At 40.7% G+C, this 13,211-nt stretch overlaps 1 protein-coding gene across 1 annotated transcript; it reads left to right on the forward strand.

The window, feature by feature from the left end:
• The first annotated feature begins 343 nt into the window (after window positions 1-343).
• On the forward strand, window positions 344-916 carry LOC113309877. The gene has a single exon (XM_026558397.1). It carries the CDS (start codon window positions 344-346, stop codon window positions 914-916), a length of 573 nt encoding a protein of 190 aa, XP_026414182.1.
• Window positions 917-13,211: the final 12,295 nt, after the last annotated feature.

Here is a 13,211-nt window from a genome sequence, read left to right on the forward strand (position 1 = left end):
TTGGGACCGCTGATGAGATGCTTGTCACGAAATGAGGGGATAGAAATTATGAAATCAATTCATTATGGGACGCTGGCAATCACAGTGGAACCAGGTCATTAACTCTCAAAACTAGGACACAATGATACTTTTGGCCATATATGCACAAATATGCAAAGGACATCTCCACGAGATGCGAAGCATGCCAGAGATTTGGGAAAATGATACATGCACCATCCACGAGCTTAAACTATATATTAATTTTCTGGCCCTTCGCCATGTGGGGAATTGATATTGTGAGACCATTTGTAACCGGGACAATGCAAAGGAGGTACCTGATAGTAGCAATGGATTATTTCACAAAATGGATGGAATCCAAATCAACGGGAAAGCGGAGGCTACTAACAAGACACTAGCAAACACATTGAAGAAACAGTTGGATAGTCATCATAAAGGATGGTGTGAAAAAATCCTAAATGTGATATTTTCCTATAGAACCACCTGGAGAGATGCAACCGGAACGTCACCCTTTTGTTTGACGTATGGAACTGAGGCGGTGTTGCCCCCCGAAGTAATCCTTCCAACCACGAGGAAGGAAGCATGGGATAAAGGGATAAATTCATATTTGATCTTAGCAAAGTTGGACGATCTCGAAGTAAACAGGGAAATCGCGTTACAACATATGATGAATTACCATCAGAGGATGTCAAGGGAATACAACAAAAGGGTAAAACCCCGAAGCTTTGTACCAGGAGAGCTTGTGCTACGAGAAATACCCCCATACCAAAAAGGATCAGGAGGAAAGTCAGAGCCTATGTGGGAAGGACCCTATATCGTGAAAAGGGTAGTTGGCAATGGGGCGTACGAGTTAGCAGATTGTGAAGGGAAGGACACAAACGAAGAAGGAAATATAATATATGGCGAGATCGAAAATTAGACCATCCTTGGAATCCAATGTGTATCAAAATATACTATCCATGAATGTAAGATATAACGCAGTAAAGGAAACAAAATGCTGTTGAATGGAGTCTATTAATGAAATATCTCTTTTATAATCAACTTACATGAGAGCAAGGTCTTTGGAATAAACAAACAAAACTTACGAGATAACCAAAGTAAAATAAGACCTCACATTAGGAGGCGAACAAGATTCACAAAACAAGCAGTTTCTAGGGAAACTTAAAACCTTCGCCTAGGGAGGCTGAGAATCCACGACATTCAACCTAGTTCGTATGAAAATGCAAGAGGCAAGACCTAACGCATGTCGTGAAAAACTCTCAGAGAGATAAGCTAGGGGCAATAATAAGACTTATCCGCTGAGGGTCCCTTTTATGATGGCCTTAAGTAAGGGGTGTAGAAATATGACCAAGGCGCCGACGTATTCGGTTGAGCTGCTGGTGCCTGGGACATATGGAGCGTTACCGGCCATGTCCGTTTGGCAAGTCTTGGCTACGATGCACTCGATCCCAAAGAAACCTCACTTAGGGTGTGGCTTCGTTATCACAAGCCACATTGGCGAAAGAAATAAGAAGCCACGAAAACAAATGACTGTTGTAATAACCGGATGGGAGGAGACCAACATGCATGTTAGGGTTAACCTCCTTGAAGGGGCTATCAGGAGGAATATAAAGGGATGGCAACCTCCAGAGTAGGGAGCTGTGTGACCAAAAAAACCAGCAATGTCATGGGGCTAATGTTCATGGGAATAATTAGGCCTGTCACATTGTCGCGGAGGAAAATAAAATAAAAGCTAAGACGAGGTTGATGGATTATTATTTGGAAGGGTAATAAGCGCCTGAGACTTCGTCGAATTAAAATCCTTCAGAAAGGATGAGGCAAAATAAGACCTTAATTAGGAGGCATAATGAGACCTCGAAAAGCTTCCAGGAAAGCACAGATCTCATAAACAAACAAAGTAAATATAAAATATTGACTTGTACAACACTGGATTGATCATCTAATGCTCAACAAGAACAAGAGGCAAGTATATACTTCTATATTTTTGTTCTTCTTTAGGATTATCCTCACAAGGCTCAGTGTCTTTCGAAAGTATATACTTGGAACTAAGGTCAAAAAGTGCAAAAGGAAAGGCGCGAGATAGAGGCGAAGTTATTCGAAGACGCAAAGTAGAGGCAAAGACGAAGGCATGAGACAGATGCGAACACATGTTCACGAATACGTAGTGAACATCGCAGAAGCAAAGCTGCGAGATCAAAAACAAACACATATTTATAAGAAAGATATGAACATTACGGAAGCAAAGTTGTAAGAAAAAGGGAAATACATTATTTACAAAATGATAAACATCCGAAACACCCGAAATATTATTTACAAATAAATTACAAGGTTACAACATTAGCAAAATTCAAAATAAAGAAGGGAACAAGCATCCTCAATCATCATCTTCATGATCCTCATCAGTGTGTATACCTTCATCATCCTCATCGGTTTTAGTATCCTCGTCATCAGGGTAAAACTCATTAACAGCGGAAGTCGGTTCCTTAACTATAGGTTCCGGCTCATCGTCAGAAAAGACTTCGAGGTCCAAAGAAACGCGAGGAATGCCCTGAGAATCGCAGAACTCATTAAAAAGCAGGACCTTCTCGTCTTGAGCATTTCTACGAAGTCGCTTCGCAAGTCGGGTAGCGTCCTTCGTTATCTTACCAAGATCCTCGTGGAGATACTGAATATCCTCTTGCTGAGTGGAAACTTGGTTGGAAAGATTATCCTTCTCCCGGGATAGGATGGAGACCTGGTCCTCAAGCTCTTGTTCATGACCTAAAAGGGAAAATGAGTTAAACATGTAAGCTGACATCAAGAGAAGGACAGTGCCAAAATAACAAAAGAAGGGAAAATCACGGCGAAGATCAGCCGAAATCTTCTTTTCTTCTGTAAGCTGTTTCTCCAAATGGAGGATACAAGCACTAGACTTATTCATTAATTCCCGAGACTCCCGAAGCTCAATGAGATGAGCCATTCTAAGATGTTGCTCCTGAAGGATAAACGATTTTCTCTAAAATGTTAGGGAGGAACTACAAAGGGAAAAGCAAACATTAAACTTAGAATAGAAGCTCACCAAACCCATTATGGCAGAATGCTTCTCCAGAGAAAGATTCAAATAAGCATTCAGAATAAAGGATTGATCTTCAGCCAAAAAATCATTGAAGCTGAGATTGACTAAAGATTCGGTAGCCTCAGATCTTAAGGAGGGATTTTCACGAGTTGAAACAAATATCTCCCTTAAGAAATTCAAGTTGGGAAGAAGACCAGCTTCTTCCGCTTTGTTGGTTTGATGATCACTTATGGACGAAGAGGGAGCGGATCGCGACGGAATATTCTCGCGAGATGAGTGGGGTTGTTGATGCTGAGGAGGACCAGATTGAGGAAAAACTGAGGAATGAACTTGAGTCATTCTATCTAAAATCCAAGCCATAACGACGCCGCCGAGAGGAGCGATAGGTAGGAGGATCATCCTTAAATCCATGAGGTTAAGCAATGACAAGAAGAAAAGAAAGCAAACTGGGAAGGAAGGAGGTACCTGGCCGGTGGTAGAAGGAACCTCGGAGCATTGACATTTCCTCAGATTCTTAGCAGGACCGTCTGTTGCTTGAGGCTCACCCCCCTGAAGGATAGAAAATTAGAAATTAACGCAAAAAATAACAAAGAAAGAGGCCGCGAGATACAAACCTGTGTTCGGACCAGTTTCCGGGAGCGGTTCTTCAACATACCAGGCGGAGGAAGCGGATACTGAGACAAGAAAAAGGACATTATGGAATGATGCAAGCCAAAAGTAAGGAAACCAAAAGAAAACGAAACTAACCTCCTTGGACCTCTTATGCCAGCAGAGTCTACCGTGATCATATTTGGCGAGATGAGCATGTGAAGGGAGGGGACCAGTCCGAGGATTTCCATTCTCGTCAACACCCCACACCAATGTACCTTCAGCCACCAAAGGATACATCATCCAGTCTTCGTCGCTACAAAGACGAAGATACTTGTTCCGCGACGGGCCAATAGGATCAACATCTAAAAGAAGGACTTTGCACGAGTCGGATGGGGATTTGCGAGAAAGTTTAACACCCCACTCTTGATAGGTTCTCTTGGTCATGTCTTTGCCAACATAATTCGTGGAGAAAGAATCAATATTGTAATCCGCAGGGTCGAATTCTTGAACCAGGTCAGGAATTTGGGAAAGGTCTCCATTAGATCTCTTGACAAACTCATTGGCAAGGCGAATAACATTTCCACTCAATTGGAAAACACCTCGTTGAAGCTTCACTAGAATTTCATAGAAGAGAGGATTCTTTGGGTCGTACAGAGGAAAAGAAAGATCTGCTTTTAGTTGACCGACGGTGACTAGCATCCTTCTAGAATTCCAAGTTTCCGTCTGAATCCATCAATAGTTTAATTCCATGAACTTGGTTGCGATAACGGGAGGAGAAACAGATGAATCAACCGCAAGAGATAGAGGAATACCCAGCTTCTGTAGATCAACTTTAAATTACTCAAGAGTCGTGGATGTAGTAGGACTGGGGACTTTCTTGGGACCATTGGAGGAAAGGAAAACAAAACCAGGGCTTACAGAAAGTAGAGAAGGAAAGAGGAGAAAGTAGAGGTCAGAGAAAGAGGTATTTATAGGGACGACTGTTCAAACTTAATTGCCCACGATTGAAGAATACGAATCAGTGATTGATGGTTACACGAGGAAAGGGACCACGTGGAGAGCATTTATGGGAAGAAGTGGCGATTATCTAACTTCAGACGGTTCTTATTCTCCTTTCCCCACGATCAAGAAGAATAAGAAAAGGAAAAATGTGGATACCAAAATATGGATTTCCACGTGGACATAGGGAAGACACGAAAATCCGGTCAAAAGATCCTGTATCGTGCCACGAAAATCCTCGTCTATGACTTGTCAAATCAGGTCAGAATCGCCATTATTGGCTATTTGACGAAGTATCATCTTTGTGTGAGATAGAACCCTATCACGAGGTAATCTCCTAGGGGAATGAGTGTTACAAAGGACCAAATGAAGGTACACGAAAGAGGTTCGCCACGTGTCGGAAGTAAAAAGGTAGAAAATCTCACTCCAAGATCCCAGTCAGAGACTTGTCAAATCAGATGTCAGCATTATCTCGCCGAAGTCAGGGATACTCACAAGAAGAATCTAAGATGCGACAAACCAAGATGGAGTGTCAAACAAGATATCAAGGACGAAGTCATAAAGGGAGAAGTACGTTTACTTGGATGAAAAGGCAAAGCGCGAAGTAAGTGAATTAGGGAACAAGTAAAGAGACAGGTGTCCCGACAAACCCATGTGAAGATAGTTAAAGAAGGAGATAACTTTATGGAAAACGGTATGGGCGAAGTATAAAGCGCCTCCGCGAGATTGTGACGAGATAAAATGAGATGTCCTCCATTAGGGTTAGGTGGCCTATAAATAAAGGTCCTTGGGCAATGTATAGGGGATCGAATTTTGAGAAAAGGAGAGAGCTTAGATTAGAGGGTGAGATTAGGGTTTCCTTGTGTTCAAAACTTGTACTTTCATTACTTCGTATCATTTATCAATAAAGACTTGGGAGTTCATATTACAATACATGTCGTAGATATTGTTACTTTCCTTTTGGGTGTACTACTGGGTTTTAGTTACATGTCTAGCATTAGTTATCTTAGATTTAAATAGTTGCTGCAAAGGGTTTGCATGGGCTACTTTGCCCATTTTAAATCCTTTGTAACCTCTTTAGCTATTAATAAAATTATTATGACTTAGCTATAAAAAAAAAAGTTACCTCACAGCACATGGGTGATTCTAAAACGTTTGAGGACCAAGTTAGAATGAATCAGTTGTGTTTTATGGACAAGGGCATGTTTGTTAGGTGGTTATAGTTCTAGATCAATATTGGTGACAGACATATGACACAATTACCACAGGACAAGGTATATAACTGTTCTGGCGTGCCTGTGCACCCTTGGTTTATATGGGGATTATAAATAGAATTTAGAAAGAGTGACAACACTCCCTTTACAGGGAATATCCATTTTCTCCGATTAATGGTAACATATGAGAGGGTTATACAAGGTATGAAACATTGTTACTTCATTATGCACATTCCTACTAGATAAAATGGAAACAATTTGGAACAAAATAATCATGTTCGGTGCTATGTTAACATATCCTACGAATTATGTCTACATTTTTCAATGCCGAAATTATGATTTGAGATCCACATATTCAATGTCGATTAGCTTGAATCCTATAAATTAGTCCTCCATGTAGAACTCCATGAATCAAATTTCAAGCAAAAAATCGACTGTGAGAAAAGAGGAAGTTAAAATTAGAGTTTAGTCGATAACCACAAAAAATGAAAAGCAAGAACTTGAAGGTGTCTTTTTTTCTGGTGATCTTTGTGTTGGGAGTGTTCGCAGGGAAGAGTTCAGCATGTTGGACAACATGTATGAGGAACTGTCAAGAAACAGTTGGATGGATTCCATGTGCTATAATCTGCTTGATAGATTGTAATACGTTTTCAGATAATAAGGTTATTACATCTGCTACTGATAAAAAGGTTATTACATCTGCTACTGATAACTGCAAGCTTGGTTGTGGGATCCTGAACTGCGCCGTCAAAGACGCCACTCCTCAGCAAGTGGATGATTGTATCAATGTTCGTTGTGGGGAAGAGTGCACTAAATAAATTAGAAATGTCTACATGTTACCATCCCATCCGTTGTAAAAATGAATTAAATAAAAGGGATTGATCCATTTGCTTACGCTATGTTAGTGCAACTTGCAACGGAATGAATGAATTAGTTCTTTTTATCTCATATACAAAGTTGCTTTAATAGTTTGTTTCGATTTCTTGCTTTGGGTATGGGACATAGCATTTTACTCTTTGGCTGAAATCCCTCCCAGTTCAGCATCGCTCGTATTCATCTATGTGTTGGTACACAGGGATTATATGCTCTTCCTCCGGTGGCCATCCAAATGTTAATGTCGTGTGTTCTAATTAATACAGTAATATCATTAATTTTTGATATTAATATGAAGATCCACCACCCAGAAGATATTTTTCCTTAAAATCTCATCGAAAATTATGATTTGTGCCATCAATAAACTAGTTCTTGAGGTGACTGTCCATCACTTTTTCAAATTTCAAAAGAGACGCCAAGCATTAGAAGCTTATCGGTAAGAAAATGGAAGTGAAAATCTGAAGATGATTTCTTTAACGTTGATATTATTGTTAGGAATGCTCGCAAGGAAGAGTGCAGCATTCAACAAGGAGTGTTATGCACATTGCTTAATTGATTGTGTCATTGGTGGATCAGTAGTCCGACTCTTTATATGTCCTTTTGTATGTTGGAAAACATGTATGTTCGAGGAGACTCCTAATTTCTACTGCAATTTTAGTCATGCTATGTCAAACTGCATCAAGGAACGCACTCCTCATATCCTCATGGAAAGAATACTGAGAATTTGGCAAATATCGCCTATATGCAGTCATTTGGGTAGGTGTCACAGTAGGGGAGAAATATCGCACAAAACAAACCCATAATCTCGCCTAAGCTAAGACAATCATCAAAACGAAGAAGAGAAGAGCAATCATGCGATAAGAAGAAAGAAGCACAAAGAACAACCAGGCGACAAGCATGTCACGACAAGATGAGCACGAAGCAGCAACGCGAGAGACAACGACATCTCCCCAAAGCCTGGCGAATAAGACAAACTGATAACAAATCTCTCTTCAGAGATCCTGCACGTGAACATGACTGTCTTCTACTGATGTATTTGCCAATATATAGATTCACATGGTAAAGAGAGAGGCAGGTGAAGAGAGTTCAGTCAAGTAATAGGGCTAAAAATCACTTCCAAAGAAGAGAAATATTATATTAGTGAGATTTTACTTGTTATCTCCATTATTTTTCATTTGTATCTTTTTAAGAACATCATATTCTCAATACAAAGATTGAGTGAAGATCATTTTAGTGTCAAGTGGTGTATAATATCACTGACGTTTAAGTTTATCTCTATGACTTAGATTTGGGGTTCTTATCATCTTCTTGGGTGTAGTTGTGGGATTTTTCGCAATTACGGTTTGGCGCTAGAAACATGAAGGATTTATTCCCACCTGCTAGTACTCAGCTAGAAATCACCATCTGATCAAGTTTGTTTATTTTTTTTTACTACCATCATTTTTCTGTTCACCATTACGAAACTCTGGCAGGACATCGTTCCGATTTCATGAACACCTAGTAAAGTTACTCCTCCTTCTCATTCTCACCACCATAAAGCTGCGATAGAAACAATACCCCTTTTCTTCGTTTGTACAAAAAACTCTTAAAAGATTATTCATCCTTTAAAACACCATATCTCCCACTCTCCAAACACCAAAAATCCCAGCAATGCAAAGAAACAACTTTAAGAGTAGGTGCGGGAAAGAACTAGTTGCTGCCATAGAAAATCCACAATATTGGAAATAACGGGTTCAACCATACGATCCAGAAAGACCAATGATAGATCTCGGGAGGGACAACAGGAGAAAAGAAAACCAGTGCCACTGCCAAAATCGAGATAAAGGGATCTTCACCCTCCAGTGCGATCATGAAGAAAGGTTCGCATAATGGAAAGAAACAGAAAAAATGTTGATAGAAGAACGAATCAACGTCGCACAAAAAAATGGATGGCTGATGATAGAAAACCAGTATCTCAAAAGAAGGATACGGGAATACGAATTGGGAATAGAATATGGAGAAAACTACAAAAGGTCTTGTAGAAATGAAAGCATGGAGAAGGAAGAAATAGCGAAGCAGATGAATGAAAAATTATGGAAGGAATGCATCATCATAGGCAAAAGGGACATATGATGAGAAGAAGAGCGTTATATCAAAACGAACAATGGGAGAAAATGACTCGAAAAGGAAAACCACATTCAAGTTACTACCAGAAAAAACCTAGGAATCAATGATGTGTCGCAAACCACCCCCACGAGAAAGAAGATCGAAAAAGCGCATAAAAGAATCCTAAGGAAAGCCTGCGAAAACAACAAAGACAACCTCACTGGAAGTCAGGTCCCCTCCCAGACGTGAGAGAAAAGAAAAAAAAAGATCATTTGTTGCATCCCACTCACCATGTGACAGCCACATATGGAAAGCAAAATACTCGGAAAGCTGAGACGAAAGAAGCGAGCTATGTATCACTTCAAAGAAATTCTAAAGCAAAGATCTTTCCACAAACAAGCGAGCAAGCCAAAGACGAAACAAAAAGCTATCCGACATGTACAAAATTTCTTGTAAGACCTCGATAGGGGGCAGCAAGTTATTATTTAAAACCTCTATTTAGGGAGGCTGGGATTACGGTTGTGGCGTGTCAACTTAGTTCTCATAATTGTGCGACCGGAGGACTGCACATGTATAAGAGGCGACCATAATCCCTAACGTGCTTCAGAACTGGGGCATCCTGGAAAAAAGTTACTTATATTGGGGTGAAAGAAAATCCCATCCACTGGAGGCCACTGAGAAAGAACCACTCATCAAATAAGTTCTCTAGTATGGTGTAAAAGCAGACCAGTGGAGATACAAGAAGGTCTGGAACATGTGATACACCCGGTCTAAAGAAACCCCACTTAGGGTGTAATATCATGCCTATTAAGCCACTTAGGCAAAAAGCATGGGGTTGCGACAACACTGGTCTTTGAATAACTGGATGGGAGGAGCCTAACTGAAATGGTTAGAGGTGACTTCCTTGAAAGGGCGATTCAGGGGCAATATAAATGGACGACATCCTCCACTAGGGAGATAAATTGTGTCAAAGACGACAATGTGTTGGGGCTTTCTACTCACAAGAGTACCTAAGGCCTGGTATATTGTTGCAGAAATAAACAGAGGAGGTAAGAATACTGACACAGTTAAGGCGAAATCGATGGACAATGACTCGCAAGAGCACCTGGAACTGAGATGTCGTCGCCCAATATTGAAGACCCTACCCAAAGAGACCATAAGTCCTTTAAAGTTCTATGTGAGGAAGGCAGTAAGACCTTAATTAGGAGGCAGTTAAGACCTATAAAGATCATGTGAATATAAGCTATGCAAGGAGCGCGAAGGGAGATGAGATGCCAAAAGTATCGCACCAGGACAATAAAAGGTCGCACTGAGGCAAATGACGGATCGCATCAAGGAGTGGACAGAGCAAGGCGGGCACATCCCTATTCAGCTAAGTATTAAACTCGAAACGAGTCTTAAGATTTATCATCTAACAAGCTAGCATGACTACGCAATATAATAGAAACCCTTGAACCTTAAAGATATGCCTCCCACATATTGGTATGTCATAATAATACTCATCACAGATAACAACTTTGCATGAAAATTTTAGATTAACAAAAGCAAATATTTATGAACATCTGTATTCTTTAACTTCTTAGAGTATTCACCTAAGTACACATGCGACATCAACATCAACCCTACCAAATCGAGAATAGTATTTAAGGTTACAACCTCACTTCAAAGATGGAAAGCAGAGGTAAGTATGGGGATGTTAAAATTTATATGCTTCCCAACTTTTCAGTCGGAAACCTTAAATATCATGAGAAACATTTTATATGAATTAAGGCACAACCAAAAGGGAAATAACCTAGTTGCATACATACATCTGCTTTGATTCAAAGTTTCTAACAACAAGAAAGATATGAACCAAAAGTCATATTATGCCCCCCAAGCTTGGGAGCGCCCAGAACATCCGAAAACAGAAAAGGAAAAATGTTTTAAAAGAGACGCAACTAGAAGGCATCCCAATCATGAGAAGGAGAAGCTGCTAGGGGGGAACCGCCTGCTCCCGGGTGCGAAACATCAAGAGCACCGGTCTGAGAAGATGATATATGTCCTTGTGAATCCTGGCCATCCAGAGATGATTGATGTTCGCCTTCACCATCAACTGCAACGGCTTTGTCAGATCCAGCTCCAAGATCAACATCTCCCTCGTCAGCATCTTCTTCTTCAGCGTTCTCTTCATCAATACCTTCTCCATCAAGATCTTCTTCGCCGAGTCCTTCTTCATCACCTGACTGCTCATCCCCAATAACCTCCTCTTCGTCACTAGACCCACGCTCTACAAACTCATCATCAGACACTGAAACATCAGGAAAATCCTAGTAGGAAGATTGTTCTCGGTAGTAACATGATCTGCAGTACCCGGCGACCTTGTTATATAACCTTTGCGCTTCGCGATTGACATTAGAAATTTGGGCCTTCTTGTGACGCTTCAACAATGCATATCTAGCCTCCATAACTTCTTTATATCGCTCAGCCGCTGTCCTTAAGCGAAGAAGCTCATCTTTCGCAGAAGAAAGATCAGTCGCCAACTGCGAAGAAGAACCACCTCCATCCTTGAGTGTCTCCAATTCCATTACGACTTCTCAAGTTTTTCAGTCAGGGACTCCAATTCAACTCTCAGATTTTTCTCATTCTCTGCGAAGAGCAAAGACAAATCAGAACCCTTAAGGAAGAAAAAAGCCACAAAGGACCAAGATAAACTATCAAAAACACCTTCTTTATACATAATCACGGAATCTAAAGTCCTTTGATGTTGTTCTACCCAAACAACATGTTTAGTAACCGCAACCCTATGCTCCTCAATATCACCTAGGGCCTTATCGAAATCAACATTGCCTTTAATTCTAATACGGTTCCGAATATTCTCAAGAATCACACGAAGCTCATGATTCTCCCTTTGACAATATTGAAGAGCATTCGCTCCACTTTCAATGGCCTCATTCCTTTCATCTATCAAAGTCGCTTTGTCAACATTCAATTGTTCGATAACACCCTGAAGATGCTTGACGCAACGCCCGGAGGACCCTAGAATAGCTACCAACTTCCTAAACTCAGGTTTAAGACATTCAAATTTTTGCTTATAATCCCCGGTATCATCTTCTACGTCATATTCCACATTCTCAGCCAACATAAAGTTTTGACTAAGAGAGTTAAAATGAACCAGAAGAGCTTCTCTATCTAAATTCGCAGCAGCAGCAAGATCAGTTAGATTGAAGACCTCTTCAAGGAAATATCACGACCCCCAACTAAGAGAGATATCCCTAAAGGACTCGAAAAAAGCAAAATACAAACAGGAAATGCGAGGACCTACCTGTCAAGTATCGTTTCAAATGCGAGCTATTTTAAACTCGTTATCCCTAGTACATAAATCCCTATTGAGTCTATTGCGTTCCTTATGAAGAGAAACTTCGACTTGGAGACTGCTAACTTCACCTTCAAGAGAGGATAGCCGAGATGACTGAGCGCGAACCACAATAGAAACTTTGCGATAATCCTAAACCTGAGCGATCTCGCGACACATTTTCTGAAGACATGACGATATGAATAGAATGACATGACCAATTCAGAAGAAAGGTTACCAGATAAGGAGCTTACCAAATAGCCGAAGGAAAGATGTTTATCAAGAGAAAGCTTGGACTGAAACTCCCATCCAGGTTGAGAGGCACTAACAGAGGGATGAGAAGCAAGATTCAGTGCGAATTCAGCAAGGTTGGGATCGGAGGCGGAGAACTGAGCAATAGAGGCTATATTGGAAAAAAAATCCACAGTAAGAACCTCAGGAGAAGACTTTTCAGACGATGTCACATGAGAAGAGTGAGTGAAGCCACTCTAACCAATTTCTCTATCAGAATCCGCGAAAAAAAAATTCTCAAGCGAAGATAGCACAACAGGATCATCAATATTAACTGAGGCAGATGTATTTACAGATCCTAATTAAAGTCAAAGGGTTAACCGCATCAATAAGGGGTTTGCCTTTTGATGCACCCCTAGACTTAACCATGCTCTGGCTAAACTTTTTAAGTTTTGCCCTCGTGCATGTAGGCGAAACAGGAGAATCTTCATAAGACTCCTTACTGTCGCCCACAAAACCATCATCTTCTTCACCCTGTTCTCCTTCACCTTGTTCTTAGCCTTCAGATCCCTCCTCATCAGGGAGAGACAGAACAAACAAAAATCCAATAAGGAAACCGAAGAAATAAACCTATCTGCGAAGCAATAACACACATTACCTTCTAGGGACGCGAAGACCTTTTTCCCAACTTCTCCCCAGCAAGCTCCTTATTCTTCTTCTTAGCAGCAGTCTTCGCCTTATTCTCTGGCGAAGTAGCCTCTTTCGCCAACTATAAGCTCGAAGGAAATATATAAATAAGGACCACAAAATAGAGAAAAGATCAAAAAAGGGGAAA

This window comes from Papaver somniferum, chromosome 9, assembly GCF_003573695.1.
Source record: "Papaver somniferum cultivar HN1 chromosome 9, ASM357369v1, whole genome shotgun sequence".
Lineage (NCBI taxonomy): Eukaryota > Viridiplantae > Streptophyta > Magnoliopsida > Ranunculales > Papaveraceae > Papaver > Papaver somniferum.